This window comes from Podarcis filfolensis, assembly GCF_964270895.1.
Source record: "Podarcis filfolensis genome assembly, chromosome: 13".
Taxonomy (NCBI): domain Eukaryota; kingdom Metazoa; phylum Chordata; class Lepidosauria; order Squamata; family Lacertidae; genus Podarcis; species Podarcis filfolensis.
This window is the reverse complement of record NC_139615.1, coordinates 44,205,669-44,221,689: the sequence shown is the minus strand read 5'-3', so window position 1 is coordinate 44,221,689 and position 16,021 is coordinate 44,205,669. Positions and strand designations below refer to the sequence as shown.

The 16,021-nt window shown below is 47.4% G+C and overlaps 2 protein-coding genes across 5 annotated transcripts in view; both read right to left on the bottom strand.

Moving 5' to 3' along the window:
* The window catches only part of LOC310747938 (tigger transposable element-derived protein 1-like), a 943,100-nt gene that overhangs the window by 191,887 nt on the left and 735,192 nt on the right, over positions 1–16,021 (bottom strand). The gene's annotated exons all lie outside the window — the stretch shown is intronic.
* Positions 1–16,021, bottom strand: part of BECN1 (beclin 1) — a 29,887-nt gene that overhangs the window by 12,152 nt on the left and 1,714 nt on the right. For all 3 annotated transcript variants that reach the window (XR_014541033.1, XM_083583364.1, XM_083583365.1), the window contains exons 2-8: positions 15,220–15,348; positions 12,802–12,869; positions 11,383–11,438; positions 7,943–8,033; positions 6,824–6,960; positions 5,012–5,206; positions 2,100–2,246 (exon numbers count right to left, since the gene is read on the bottom strand). Coding sequence is in view for 2 of the 3 variants with exons in the window: in XM_083583364.1 (XP_083439490.1) it covers positions 2,100–2,246; positions 5,012–5,206; positions 6,824–6,960; positions 7,943–8,033; positions 11,383–11,438; positions 12,802–12,869; positions 15,220–15,346 (821 nt within the window). In the remaining variant the exon portion in view is untranslated. The remainder of the gene's footprint in view (positions 1–2,099; positions 2,247–5,011; positions 5,207–6,823; positions 6,961–7,942; positions 8,034–11,382; positions 11,439–12,801; positions 12,870–15,219; positions 15,349–16,021) is intronic.

The following is a 16,021-nucleotide window of genomic DNA, read 5'->3' as shown; positions in this document are numbered from 1 at the left end:
AATTCTATGATTATATATACAGTAGAAGCATCATTTTCAAGATGAACTTCGTCTCAAGCCTGGCAAATCTGGAATATTCTCCTCAGGGAGGTTCAGCTGGCAACTTACAATAATATAATAATAATTCATTATTTATACCCCAACCATCTGGTTGGGTTTCCCCAGCCACTCTGGGCGGCTCCCAACTGAATTTTAAAAACACAATACAGCATTAAACAATAAAAAACTTCCCTAAGCAGGGCTGCCTTGAGATGCCAACTTTATTATACAGCTTCAGACGTCAGGCAAAAATGTTCTTCTTTAACCAGGCCTTTGGCCGATTGACATCCGATGCCCTTTTAAAATGTGTTGGGGAGGGGGCGATTATTGGGTTTTTCTTGTTTTTATTTGTATTATGTATTCTGTTTTTTTCATATTGTCGTTTTGTGTTGTGAACTGCCCTGAGGCTGCTGATATAGGGCTGCATACAAGTTTAATTAATAATAACAACTACAGTGGTACCTCAGGTTACATACGCTTCAGGTTACAGACTCCGCTAACCCAAAAATAGTACCTCGGGTTAAGAACTTTGCTTCAGGATGGGAACAGAAATCGTGCTCCGGCGGCGCGGTAGCAGCGGGAGGCCCTATTAGCTAAAGTGGTACCTCAGGTTAAGAACAGTTTCAGGTTAAGAACGGACCTCCGGAACGAATTAAGTACTTAACCCAAGGTACCACTGTACTACTACTTCTGATAAAGCTGACAGTCTTCATTGGGGCCTTGTTGTTTTAACCCATATGCAGCTAACTGTACCTGTTCTATGTGCCTATTCTAGCTTTGTTTTTCACCTCTTAATTTCCGTCGGCTGTTGTATATTTTTATAATATATTGTTTCCATTTTATTTTTTATATATTTTATTTTGAGAAAGTAACAATCATATATAAATAAGAATAAAAACGTGCACCCCGCCAACGGGACCGTTCCATTGTAACTATCCAACCTCCCAAAATTTCAACACCGCTTGAGCCCTTTCCGTTTTAACAATGCAAATTCTACAAACTTTGCTATCACTGTCCTCTTCGTTTTATAAAATGAAACAAAAGAAAACTTTACCATAAGTAAATACCGTATTTTTTGCTCTATAGGACGCACTTTTCCCCCTCCAAAAATGAAGGGGAAATGTGTGTGCGCCCTATGGAGCGAATGCAGGCTTTCACTGAAGCCTGGAGAGCGAGAGGGGTCGGTGCGCACCGACCCTTCTCGCTCTCCAGGCTTCAGGAAGCTATCCGCAAGCCTTCGGAGTGCTCCGAAGGCTTGCGGATAGCAGCCTGCATCCCGAAGCCTGGGGTGCGCTGCGCAACGCGCCCCAGGCTTCGGGCAGATATCTGCAAGCCTTGGGAGCCGGGTGGGAGTTCCTGCCGGGCTCCTAAGGTTTGTGGATAGCAGCCTCCAAACCCGACCTTGTTTGGAGGCTGGCGGTGGGGGAAAACAGCGCTTCTCCCCACCACCAGCCCCACATGCTCGAGGGACAGCAGGGAGGCGGAGTGCCGCCTTCCCGCTGTTCCCCGACCTGGTCTTTGGGGCTGGCAGGAGGGGGAAAGCAGCGCTCCCCCCCCACCAGCCCCAAAGAGCAGGTCAAAAGGAACCCAAAGCCTCCAGAGCCGAGCGGGAACTCCCGCTGGGCTCCGGAGGCTTCGAGTGAACGCACATTGAATGCACAGAACGCACCTTGTTTTAGAGGGGGAGAACAAGGAAAAAAATTTTTCCTGTTCTCCCCCTCCTATGGTCCGGTGCGTCCAATAGAGCGAAAAATACGGTAAATATATCCAGAAACAAAGAGTCCCCGCCAAGACTCTCTCATTCACTATGGCTATTGATATCTGACAGCAGCAGTTACTCAAAGCAAAAAAAAAGACCCAAAACAGACAGCCTGGTTAACTGCAACCATGGATGCAAGCATCTGCAAAGAGTTTTAAGACCTGTCGTTCGCTCTCTCTCTAACGCTAACCAGAAAACCTTCTGGATCCTGCATGGCCAAATAAGGCCTTCTCTCCCCACCCCAATTCTGCTTCGGCTGCTCCATCGCATTCCCCCAGTCTAACCAGCCTCCTGGCCTTACCAGATATGGAAGGTGGCATTAAACACATTGGTTTTCTTCAGCTTGTCCAACTGCATCTGGGCATAGCGCATTTGATTATCCACACTTTTCAGTTCGTCATCCAGCTCCAGTTGTTGCCGCTTGAATTCACTGTACTCTTTCTGGTACCTGCGGGGGGGGGGGGGAGGCATTAGGGAGACAAGGTTACACTTGCCTGTGACCCAGGACACAGCGCCCCTCCCCAAAATACGATGTGAAATGAAATTGGACCAGCGGCATGCAGGAAAACAAGATCTCTGTTCTCACGAAGGAGGGGAGAATAAGGTTTAATCAGAATAAGATGAGGTTAAAATAAGGGGACCAGTACCCATTATACCTGAAGGAGCGTCTCCACCCCCATCATTCTGCCCGGACGCTGAGGTCCAGCGCCGAGGGCCTTCTGGCGGTTCCCTCACTGCGAGAAGCCAAGCTACAGGGAACCAGGCAGAGGGCCTTCTCGGTAGTGGCACCCGCCCTGTGGAACGCCCTCCCGTTACATGTCAAAGCGATAAACAACTACCTGACTTTCAGAAGACATCTTAAGGGAAGTTTTTAATGTGTGACATTTTAGTGTTTTTTTGGTCTCTGTGGAAGCCACCCATTGTGGCTGGGGAAACCCAGCCAGATGGGCGGAGTACAAATAATAAATTATTATTATTATTATTATACCAGATTTTTTTCAAAGAATCCGGGGACACTTTTTTTTTAAAGAGAACAAAACATTATTTTAAAAAGTTTTTGTTCTGTTTGTTTAAAAAAAGAAGCACCATATTTTTCGCCCCATAAGACGCACCTGACCATAAGACGCACCTAGTTTTTAGAGGGGGAATGCAAGACAAAAAATATTCTTTAAAGGGAGCGCTGAGCAGAGCCTGTATGCATCCCAGGCTCTGCTCAGCGCTCCCTTTCACGAGCCGCGTGGAGCGTGTGTGTGGCGCTTGCAGGCTTTTCCTCGAGAACGGAGAAGGGCAGCTCATCACTGACGGGCTGCCCTTCTCCCACCTTGGGGAAAAGCCTGCAAGCGCCACACACACGCTCCACGCGGCTCGTGAAAGGGAGCCCGGCTCTTGGGGGCTTTTCCGGGAGGTGGGGGGACTGATGGGCTGCCCTCTGTCCCTTCCCCCACCTCCTGGAAAAGCCAGCAAGAGCTGCGCTCCTTTTAAAGAGCCGCACGGAGCGTGTGTGCGGGTCTTGAGGGCTTTTCCCCGAGGAGGGAGAAGGGACTGACGGGCTGCCCTTCTCCCTCCTCGGGGAAACCCCCCCCCCACAGGCTCCACGCGGATCTTTAAAGGGAGTGCTAAGCAGAGCCTCCCGTCTGCATCCGCTCCATAAGACACACACACATTTCTCCTTACTTTTTAGGAGGGGAAAAGTGCGTCTTATGGAGCAAAAAATACTGTAACCTCTTCTGTGGGCAGTTGGCCGGGTGGCTGGGCGCTCTTAATCCCAGCTCGATTTGGGTTGCGCGGGGGGGGGGGTGTGTGTCAGCGGTTCCCCCAGTTGACGTGCCAGGTGTCCCCGGTTCCCCCTTGGCAGTGGCAGCCTCAGCAGCCCGGAGCCAGCCTGGTAGCGCAGTTGGCTCTGGCTGGCTTCAGGAGCTGCTCGCTGCCGTGGTGCCCGACATTTTGCCTCGCCAGAAGTCCCCATATGACGCGTCTTGTGCCGTTGAACCAATCACGCAACATTCATTCCCTACTAATAAATCTACAACACTTAAAATATAAATCCAGGGACATTAAATGAAATCTGGGGACATTCTGGGGACGGATTTTGTCCGGGGACAGAGTTGTAAATCGGGGACTGTCCCCGGGAAACAGGGACATCTGGTAACCATAGGTTAAAAGGCAGGGATCGCATGTGGCTAGAGGGAGGGGATTTCTGGTCCAGTGCATTGCAAAACTCCTGCCCACCCACCCCCAAAAAAACAACAAAGCTGGGCAGGGTTTGAATTATGAGCAGCAGAATGAAAACAATGATAAGTGAAATAGTGGAGAACTGTGCTGCACGCCGAAAGAAAATTATGTGAAAATGATGTATCGATGACGGGGTGAGCTCCTGTTGCTCAGTCCCTGCTACTGCCAACCTAGCAGTTCGAAACCACATCAAAGTGCCAGTAAGCCGCTTCTGGCGAAACCAGAGCAGTGCTCGGAAACACTGTTTACCCTCCCACCGGAGCGGTACCTACTTGCACTTTGATGTGCTTTTGAACTGCTAGGTTGGCAGGAGCAGGGACCAAGCAACGGGAGCTCACCCCGTCGCAGGGATTTGAACTGCCGACCTTCTGATCGGCAAGTCCTAGGCTCTGTGGTTTAGACCACAGCGCCACCCGCGTCCCAAACCTCAAGCCTCAAAATGGAGTTGCCTGATGGGTAAGAGGCTAAAACTCATATGGAATGCAATAGAGCCAGCATAAGGCCTGAAGTAAAGAGATAAGGAAGTGGGGAAAGGGAGTTTAGAAGAAGAAGAGTTTGGACTTGATATCCCGCTTTATCACTACCCAAAGGAGTCTCAAAGCGGCTAACATTCTCCTTTCCCTTCTTCCCCCACAAGAAACACTCTGTGAGGTGAGTGGGGCTGAGAGACTTCAAAGAAGTGGGACTGGCCCAAGGTCACCCAGCAGCTGCAGGTGGAGGAGCAGAGACGCAAACCCAGTTCACCAGATCACGGGTCTACCGCTCTTAACCACTACACCACACTGGCTCTGATGCAGAGAAAGGGCTCCCACACAAGATATTCAGGAAGAGGGGAGATACTTCTTGCATACGTGGTCTGGACGGAAGTGGGGATGGGAAGCAATGGAAAGAGGTGGACATAGATTTGGGGTTCAGCAACAGGTTTAGCCAGGAAGAGGCAAGCCTTCGAGATGCTAACGGTTGCAAGAGCTGAATACTCACTCAGCTTCCTCGTGATCCAGCCTCTCTGCCTCGGCCCTGACCTTCTCAAAGTCTTCAGCCATCGTTTTCCGTTTCTGCTCCACCCCTTCCAGCTCCTCAATCAGCCTCTCCTCCTCAAGAGCAAACTCCTTCAGCTCCAGCTGCAACTTCTCCTTATCGTCTTCGTTCATCTGCTCCAGGATTTCCAGGCATCTCCTGCAGACAACCCCAAGGAAGAAGCAATTTAGGGGGAGGCAAGGAACTAGGCAGAGAACTGCAGCGGGGAGTTGAAAAAGGAAAAAGGAGGTTTAGTTGTGGGTTGGTCGAGTTGTGTTGTGAGAGAGTGAGAGGAATTGTTAGGTGGAGTCAGATAGATGGTTGGAATAATCAGTTTAAAGTTGTTAGGAACGTACAGGACAGTTAAGGAACTAAGATTAAGAAACTGCCAAGAAAAATTAACTGAAACCATAAGCTTGTTCATGCCTATAAATAAACTTCATTATTTGTTAATGTTAACAACTGTCTGGACTCTGTGTATACCCGTGAGAAACGGGTTGGTGGCAGCGAAGAAAGCAATCGCAGTGGTGGCACAGGTCAATAGACCGTCAAACGTCCAGGGACCCTGTGTGATCGCCACACTTTTGTGGACGTTTCACAGTCTATTGACCCTGTGCCACCACTGTGATTGCTTTCTTTGCTGCCACCAACCCGTGTCGCACGGGTATCCAGACAGTTGTTAACAATAACAAATAATCAAGTTTATTTTATAGGCATGTACAAGCTTATGGTTTCAGTTAATTTTTCTTAGCAGTTTCTTAATCTTAGTTCCTTAACCGTCCTGTGTGTTCCTAACTCCAAACTGATCATTCCAAATATCTATCTGACTCCACCTAACAATTCCTCTCACTCCCTCACAACACAACTCAATCAACCCACAGACTTCTCCTCCCTCTTCCTTCTTCAACTCCCACGAAACCGAGGCAGAACCAGTTCCGTGTCGTTATCTCCACGGTCATCATGGATGTTTATCTGCTTCCTTTTAAAAGGGAAGCCGAGACTCGCATGACAGGGCTGTGAAATGCACATACAGTGGTACCAGTGGCGTAGCGTGGGGGGTGCAGGGGGGGCCGGCCGCACCGGGCGCAACATCTGGGGGGGGGCGTGCGCTCGCACTCGAGTGCTAAAATCCACGGGTTAGGGGGCACAAATTACTTGCCTTGCCCCGGGTGCTGACAACCCACGCTACACCACTGAGTGGTACCTTGGTTCTCGTACTTAATAATAATAATTATTATTATTATTATTATTATTTATACTCCACCCATCTGGCTGAGTTTCCCCAGCCACTCTGGGCGGCTCCCAATCGAGTGTTAAAAACAATACAGCATTAAATATTAAAAACTTCCCTAAACAGGGCTGCCTTCAGATGTCTTTTAAAGATAGGATAGCTGCTTATTTCCTTCACATCTGAAGGGGGGACGTCCCACAGTGCGGGCGCCACTACCGAGAAGGCCCTCTGTCTGGTTCCCTGTGACCTCACTTCTCGGTTCCAAAACCAAGGCACGGCTTCCGACTGGTTGCAGGAGCTTCCTGCACTCAATCGGAAGCCGCATTGGGTGTTCCGCTTCCGAAAAACGTTCGCAAACAAGAACGATCACTTCCAGGTTTGTGGCGTTTGGGAGCCAAGCCACTCGGGAACCAAGGTACCACTTTACTGTCTCCTTCAGTGGAAATGACTTGGGGGAACAGAAGCAAAGTTCCTCCACTGCAAGGAACATTGTATAGACTAGAGTGGCCGTCTTGCAGTGTCCCTGAACTTTCATTCTCACTCACTTGTAGTTCTGACATTCATTCTCTGTGATGTTGAGCTGCGTGTCCAACTGGTCCAGAAGGGTATCAGTGCATTCTTCACAAAGAGGATGATCCACATCTGTCTGACCAGACATGATGTCAAACAGGTCCCCTGTAACCTGGAGAGAGGAGATCACTTTTAACAAGAAAATGTCGGGGAGGGGAAACCCATCGAGCAAAGCTGATATGCTGTGTTATATATACACACGAGGGCGGTTCATAAAAAAACATTTTTTTTAAAGAAATGCCTGCTCCAAAGGTCTTATCTTACTACACTAGGGATTATACAGCTACATCTGAAATTTCATGCATATCAGTTAATATCTTGACTCCGCTCCACTGAATTGAAATTTCAGCCTTCACGACATACGAAAACGGCAAAGTAAGCAGCTGTTTTTGTGGAGACACACAAGTATTTGGGCTACATTTGATTACATTTAGGCTATGGCATTATTGAGAGACAGAGAGAGACAGAGAGAAGCTGGTCACAAGACTAGGAGTAATATAACCTGGAGAGACCTAAAGCTAGAAATTGATGAAAAGCCATTTTATACTTTTTGACAAAAGAAGACGGTTGGGTCATGTACTAAAAAATGGCATCTCAGTTGAAATCAATTTGAAAGAGATGAGTCTTTGAAGCCCATCTGGAAGCCAGGAGCAATGGGAAGAAGCCATATACAGTGGTACCTCGGTTTAAGAACGATTTGGTTTACAAACTCTGCAAAACCGGAAATAGTGTCTTTGTTGGAGAACTTTACCTCGGTTTAAGAACGAAATCTGAATGGCGGAAGGGCACTGGCGGTGGGAGGCCTCATTAGGGAAAGCGCACCATGGTTTCGGTTTAAGAACGGACTTCTGGAACTAATTAAGTTCATAAACCGAGGTACCACAGTATCTCTTGGGAGGAAGATTCGCAAATGGGCTTGGTAGAGAGAGCTGAGAGCTGAAATTTCATGCATATCTTGACCCCGCTCCGCTGAACTGAAATTTCAGCCTTCACGACATACGAGCGGTAGCTGAATTATGTACTTCAAGGTACCCAAATATCTCCAGGGTTTCCCTAAAGATGCATAGCACACACAAGGGTAAGGGACAACTTGCCTTGAGTCTTCTGCTAAGGTTTTCCATCGTGCCTCCATCAGAGGCCTCCCCAATCAGAGTGAAGCTGTTGGCACTTTCTGTTGACATCATCCTGGAAGAAACAGGGTGGTTTCACTACGACGTGCATTCCCACAGATGTTTACCCAAAACTCAAGAGATGCTTAGTTACTTGAGCCCATGTTCCTCTGTAATTTTTAAACAAACAGGTCTTGCGTCTGTATTCAATGAGTGAGCGAATGCAGAGGAACTGTTTGCTCAATGTTTAAGCACATAACAATCTTTAATTTGGGGCATCAAGCTATTAGAGAGAAGACTGTCCAATATATATTTTATCCCCCACCTCTCAACCCTGCAAGTCTTTGGGTCTGCCCAACCCCCAGGAATCCCTTGGGATCAGCGTTTGAAACTCCCATTGTTCTGGACGCATTTTGCGACAGGAAATTTCATTAGCGCAAGCAGTTTCTGAGCTCTGGGAGCAGTACCGTGCTTAAGATTTCAGATTAAAACTGCAGAGTGGAAGGAAAGGAGGACCTTTTTCTGCCTCCTCACTTCCAGCTACTCTCTGAAGACTGGAGAAGGGACCCTCTTAAGAATATTAGGGGGGTGGGCAAGGGAAGGACTAGATCATGTGAAAAATGAACATAATATTTTAGCTGCAGTTCATTCATTTTCAGCTTTGTATTCTTGTTATTAAAAAAGCATGCCTAGACATTCTGTTGTTGCGCCCATAACCGAGGTTGAGGGTGCCATTTTGCTCCTAGCTTTCATATCTCAGTTTCTAACATTGCTTGGGATCATCTTGAGGGAACTGCAGATTTCTGCCCCAAATCTGGAGACTAGGTTCAGGTAGGTAGCCGTGTTGGTCTGACACAGTCAAAATAAATTAAAAAATTAAAAAAATGTCCAGTAGCACCTTAGAGACCAACTAAGATTGTTCTTAAAAGGCAGAGACATCACCTTGCCAACAAAGGTCTGTATAGTTAAAGCCATGGTTTTCCCAGTAGTGATGTGTGGAAGTGAGAGCTGGACCATAAAGAAGGCTGATCGCTGAAGAATTGATGCTTTTGAATTATGGTGCTGGAGGAGACTCTTGAGAGTCTCATGGACTGCAAGAAGATCAAACCTATCCATTCTGGAGGAAATCAGCCCTGAGTGCTCACTGGAAGGACAGATCCAGAAGCTGAGGCTCCAATACTTTGGCCACCTCATGAGAACTCCCTGGGAAATACCCTGATCTTGGGAAAGATGGAGGGCACAAGGAGAAGGGGATGACAGAGGACAAGATGGTTGGACAGTGTTCTCGAAGCTACGAACATGTCTTTGACCAAACTGCGGGAGGCAGTGGAAGACAGGAGTGCCTGGCGTGCTCTGGCCCATGGGTCACGAAGAGTCGGACACGAGTAAACAACTAAACAACAAGATTGTTCTAAGTATAAGCTTTCGTGTGCATGCACACTTTTTCAGATGCATACTTCTTGCATGCACACGAAAGCTTATACCCAGAGCAATCTTAGTTGGTCTATAAGGTGCTACTGGACAAATTTTTAATTTATTTATTTCATAAGGAGACTGTTTTCCTACTCTATCAGTGTGTAGCTTGACCATTTTACACAAGCCTGGAGTAAATGCTTTGTAAGCAAGTTTGGCAGTGTACTTGCTCTCATTTTGTGGAAATCCATGGTCAGAACTTCATCCTTGGAAGGAGTTGATAGTAGGATGGAACTGGCTCACAGTATGAGCAGAGGGGGAAGAAACCAGAGGTCAACTTGCTCTTTGAATCCTTCCAACCTTATGAGCTCAACTCAAGTTCCAGAGTTCATTCTCAGCTTATAACAGGGCAATTTGAGGCTGATAAAAGTATTGGAGCATATACAGAGATACAACTGAAAATGACGGCCAGTACCGTGGGCCCTCTGGAAATGAATTTAATTTATTCTGGGGGTCTGTGCACACCCTGAAAAATTTGTACCCAGAGGCGCCCTTCTGCGCATGTGCACGGTGCGATTGAGCGCTTCTGCACATGCGCGCACGGTGACACTCGGAAGTATACACTTCCATGTTTGCTGCGTTCGCAACCCAAGGTAACCCGAGGGTCCACTGTATTTAAGTGCAGGAGGGTAGCAGGGGCTGAAAAGCACTTTCCTTTCAAGAAGTGTTCAAAATTCACCAGGCACATTTTGCACCTGGCTATCGGCCACTCGTGACCAAGTGAAGATGCCAGAGCACCACGATAGTGCCTGAAATCTGCACCATCTTGGGATCATTGGACCGGGACTGTTTTCACACACTAATACCCCACCCTGTAGAATTCTATCGGTTGTATTTTATCTGCACAATCAGAATGAATTTCTGGAACCAAAATGCGTTTTCTGTGCAGCCTGAGCAAGAGCAGTCACCATTAAGGAAAAGAGATCAGAATAGGATCCGCTGTCCCTGGATCAAGTGATTTTTCTTCTTTAAGTTCTCAAAGCTCTTAACCTAGCTCACGGTTGTCATCTGAACTAGCTAGATGTTTAACTGAGGATCAATCACAGTCAGTCCATCACTTGAAAAATAAAGACTTTACCCCCAAAATGGCAACTAGACATTCTGTTTTGGCGACTGCAAACCTTGGTTGAAGGAGCCATTTGGTGCCTAGCTTATATATCTGAATTTCTAACCCTGCTTTTAAAGCCTACAAGCAGGGCATGGAATCCAGGGCCCTGCGGGACTTGACATCTTTCCGCAGGGCCTGCAAGACAGAGCTGTTCTGCCTGGCCTTTGGTTTGGACTCAGTCTGACCCTTATGTTTCCCTCCCCTTATGGTTTTGATCTATGGGCTACTTTTAAAATGAGGCTGCATTTTAAACTGCATTTTAACCTGTATTTTAAATTGGCCCCCCCCATCATGTTTTTATTGTAATTTTACTGGTGTTAGCTGCCCTGAGCCCGGGAGGGCGGGGTATAAATAAAAATTTATTTATTTTTATTTATTATTATTATTATTATTATTATTATTATTATTATTATTATTATCCTGCTTCAGAGCTGTATGTGTATATACCGTATTTTTCGCTCTGTAAGACGCACCAGACCACAAGACGCACCTAGTTTTTGGAGGAGGAAAACAAAAAAAATATTCTGAATCTCACAAGCCAGAATAGCAAGAGGGATCGCTGCGCAGTGAAAGCAGCAATCCCTCTTGCTGTTCTGGCTTCTGGGATAGCTGCGCAGCCTGCACTCGCTCCATAAGACGCACAAACATTTCTCCTTACTTTTTAGGAGGGAAAAAGTGAGTCTTATAGAGCAAAAAATACGGTATACATATACACATGAGGACCCCAGAGGGTATGAAAATGCAGTAGTCCCAACAAGGCTAGGTTGCTGCACCGTTGGGGCATTTGCAACCTCTGAAAGGGGGCATTTTCAGGGTGCGAACAGAACCCCTTTTCTGTCAATACCTGGCTGGGGGGATGAATCTTCGGGACACGCCATCCTGGCGGTTTTCGACAAATTCCTGAGAAAGAAAGTCAGCGTCAGTCCATACCCAACAGAGAGCATCATCCACGCCCAAATGTGCCCACTAGAAAGCTAGTCAATATGCCAGTGCGGCAGTCTTCCAGCCACGGCCAGAAGCGCTGCAAGGTGCATGCATGAATCGCACCAGCCCATCAACCGTTTTACTAGCCTACCCACTTACATGATGTGGATGCATCACAAGGCAAGCTAAGAAGCAGGTCTGATAAATAAACATTTGCAACTTTATTTACAGAGTTCCAGTCAGAATTTGCAGCAAATGTTTTACATCGTGTTTTCCCCTATTTTTCCTAACATAATGTCACAATGTATGGTTGCATAGGTTTTGTTTAAACTAAAGCAAAACCTCTGGAGAACTGATTTAGACGACTTGATACATTCCCTAGTTCATCTTGCTTTATTAATCTTGCAAAAAAACACCACAACGCCTCCCCCTGCAATCTTTCCCTTTAACTGACTAAACTTCCTTCTTCATAACATTGCTGCTGCACAGGTGTATTGAAGCTACTGCATGGAACTGTACTAAAAGCTGGCAGTCTTTTTAAATTAATAAAAATTGTGCTCTAATCATTGTAATGTGACTTTTGTGGTTATGTCAAATAAAGCGTGCCATGCCTGGTAAAAACAAACAAACAAACAAAACTTTATTTACAGAGAACAAGAAATATAATTAGTAATAACAGAACATTATGTATCCACAGCAGAATGTAACATTTGGTGTAAGAAACCAGAAATGGAAGTTGGGCGAAGTCAACAGATGCGGGGGGGATAGAAAATGGATGTTAAATGATGATACTGAATATTTGTTATGAGAAAAGAAAATCAATAAAAATGATTATTTTTTTTAAAAAAGAAGCAGCGGGTCTGATAAGGGATGTTTCCTTCTTGGCACATAACTTATTAGGAGTTGGTGGCAAACTGTGTAGCTGCCTTAGCTGCCTTATAAGGGTAAGGTACCCCTGCCCGTACGGGCCAGTCGTGACCGACTCTAGGGTTGCACGCTCATCTCGCTCAAGAGGCCGGGAGCTGGCGCCGTCCGAAGACACTTCCGGGTCACGTGGCCAGCGTGACGAAGCTGCTCTGGCGAACCGGCACCAGCGCAGCGCACGGAAACGCCGTTTACCTTCCCGCTATAAAGCGGTACCTATTTATCTACTTGCACTTTGACGTGCTTTCGAACTGCTAGGTGGGCAGGAGCTGGGACCGAACGACGGGAGCTCACCCCGCCGCGGGGATTCGAACCGCCGACCTTACGATCAGCAAGTCCCAGGCACTGAGGTTTTACCCACAGCGCCACCCGCATCCCTGTATCCTTATAAGGGAGTCAGACCCAAATTCCTTACCTCTGTAAGTGTAGTCTCTTCCTCATGGGCGTCTCCAAGTTTTGCTGGCGCAGTAGTAAGTAGAGGAGCTAGACAGAAGACAAATGAAATAATTGCCAAGGGTAAACCTTTCCTAATGTGTGGGGCTCCTGTGTATGTGAGGCGTAATGAACCTCTGGCCCTCCAGATGTTACTAAACTACAACTCCCTTCATTCCTAGCCATTGACCAAACTTGCTTGGGCTGATGGGAGGTGTAGTTCAGTAACACCTAGAGGGACAAAAGTTCCCCATGCCAGGTATATGGGAACAAGCTGAAAGGGTTTACAAGCAACAGAAGAGTACACTATAATAGAGATGGGGGGTGGGAATGCGGAAAAAACAGGGTTTTTTCTATTTTCCCCAAAGCCGTTTTTTTCTGGAAAAACTGAAGAAAAAGAAAGGTGTGTGGAATATTCAAACTATATCAAACTGTTTTTTCCCAATTTTTCCAGGGGAAAACAGCTTTGGGGGGAAACGGGGGGGGCAGTTGCCCCCCCCAATTTTTCAGGGCTTTTTCCAGGCCTTCCCATCTCTACACTACACATGCAGTTACAGTGGTGCCCCGCAAGACGAACGCCTCGCAAGACGAAAAACCCGCTAGACGAAAGGGTTTTTCCGTTTTGGAGGCGCTTCGCAAAACGAATTTCCCTATGGGTTTCCTTCGCAAGACGAAAGCCCATAGGGAAATCTCCAGGACAGCGGGGAAGCGCAGCGCGTCTTCTCCACTGTCCTCGGACCTCCTCCGAAGGCTGGCGGTGGGGCAGAGAGACCTCCTCCCGCCGCCAGTCTTCGGAAGGCTCCACAGAAGGCTGGCGGTGGGGCGGAGAGACCTCCTCCCGCCGCCAGCCTTCGGAAGGCTCCACAGAAGGCTGGCGGTGGGGCGGAGAGACCTTCTCCCCGCGCCAGCCTTCGGAAGGCTCCTCCAAAGGCTGGCGGTGGGGCGGAGAGACCTTCTCCCCGCGCCAGCCTTCGGATGGCTGTCCTGAAGGCTTGCGGTGGGAGGAGGGTTTTCCTTCCCACCGCCAACATTCAGAATGCTGTTCTGAATGTTGGCGGTGGGGAGGAAAAACCCTCCTCCCACCGCAAGCCCCGGGAACAGAGGAGAAGCGCTGTGCGCCTTCCCCTCTGTTCCCGGACCTGTCCTGAAGGCTTGCGGTGGGGAGAAAAGCCCTTCTCCGCACCGCCAGCCTGGCAAGCGGTCTCCATAGGAACGCATTAATTGATTTTCAATGCATTCCTATGGGAAACCGTGCTTCGCAAGAAGAAAAACTCGCAAGAAGAAAAAACTTGCGGAACGAATTAATTTCGTCTTGCGAGGCACCACTGTACTTCCATATTCTTGACAATGATAACAATAATATATATTTATAGTCCACTCTTCTACTAAAAATACCCAGAGCAGCAAACAAACAGTCATAACATGTGGAATAATAAATAAAAGTGCAGGTATAAAAAAACTATATAAAACCCAACAGCAAAATGCAGACAACCTTTAGAAGAAACAAAGCTAGAAACAGCAAGAGTAAAAAAATGTTCTGAATTAAAATGAGCAGGAATAAACCTAGATTCTATGCAGTAGAAGCCTAATGAAACCAAGCTTCTTCCATTTCTGGCAAAAGATTCACAAAGAGAAAGCCTGGTGGACGCCAACTGAAAGGGTGATCCAGTAATTGCAAGCCCTGAGTCCTGCATTCACCTGCCAAATCTCCCAAGACCGAACTAATGACAACAGGTTCTGCAGTCAGTGATGGGGATTTTCCGGGGGGAAATCTTATGCAAAATAGTATTTGAAAAATCAGTTTGCATTAAAAAAAATTCTTGATGCCCTACAGAGTGATTCAGTTCAGCAGGTTTATTTTACTTGTGTTTAGTAAGCCTGCACTAAGCTCGCCTTATACTATAGTTTCTGAAACAGAAAAATTTCTGCAGAGAAATAAAGCCCTGGGAAATGTTGCGTTCCACATGAGTGCCTGCAGCTCAGGCACAAAAGCATGCCTTAAAACAGGGGTCAGCAAACTTTTTCAGCAGGGGGCCGGTCCACTGTCCCTCAGACCTTGTGGGGGGCCAGACTGTATGTTGAAAAAAAATATGAACGAATTCCTATGGCCCCGCAAACAACCCAGAGATGCATTTTAAATAAAAGCACACATTCTACTCATGTAAAAACACCAAGCAAGCCCCACAAATAACCCAGATGCATTTTAAATAAAAGCACACATTCTACTCATGTAAAACACACTGATTCCTAGACCATCCATGGGCCGGATTGAGAAGGCGATTGGGCCATACTTGGCCCCCAGGCCTTAGCTTCCCTACCCATGTCTTAAAATAAAACTCAGCCTAGTTGGCATCTGTGGCCTGTACTTCCCGCTGTCTTTCTTCCCCATTCCTTTTCTTACCTGTCAGTTCTTGGATGGTGACTTTATCAAGGACCTTGAAAGACGTGTCCAGTTTAAGGGGCTGGCTGCAGCGCTGGCAAACAAAGCTGACCTGTGTGGTGCAGGCAGGTGACTTTGACCCATCCATTCCTGCAAGGAGAACAATAATTTCAGAAGCTGTGCATTGTGCTTCCAGCACTGCCTAGGTGGGCACACATTTATAAACGAATACCTTATAGTTCAGGTGAGACATTTCAGGTGTAACCAGCTGAGGCACCAGTCAGGACTCTGAATAAGGTAGAGGCTCCAATATTAATCACTTTAAGCAGGGCTGGATTTAGGTCTGATAAGGCCCTAAGCTACTGAAGGTAAAGGTAAAGGGACCCCTGACTGTTAAGTCCAGTCGCGGGCGACTCTGGGGTTGCGGTGCTCATCTCATTTTATTGGCCGAGGGAGCCGGCATACAGCTTCCGGGTCATGTGGCCAGCATGACTTAGCCGCTTCTGGCGAACCAGAGCAGCGCACAGAAACGCCATTTACCCTCCCACCAGAGTGGTACCTATTCATCTACTTGCACGTCGACATGCTTTCGAACTGCTAGGTTGGCAGGAGCTGGGACCGAACAATGGGAGCTCACCCCGTCGCAGGGATTTGAACCGCTGACCTTCTGATCGACAAGCCCAAGGCTCAGTGATTTAGACCACAGCGCCACCTGTGTCCCTACTGAAGGTAATGGGGCCCTTTATAAGTCCAGCTTGTTGTTTTTGTCCATGGAGTTTTCTTGGCAGGGATACTGGAGTGGCTTGCCGGTTCCTGCTCCCAT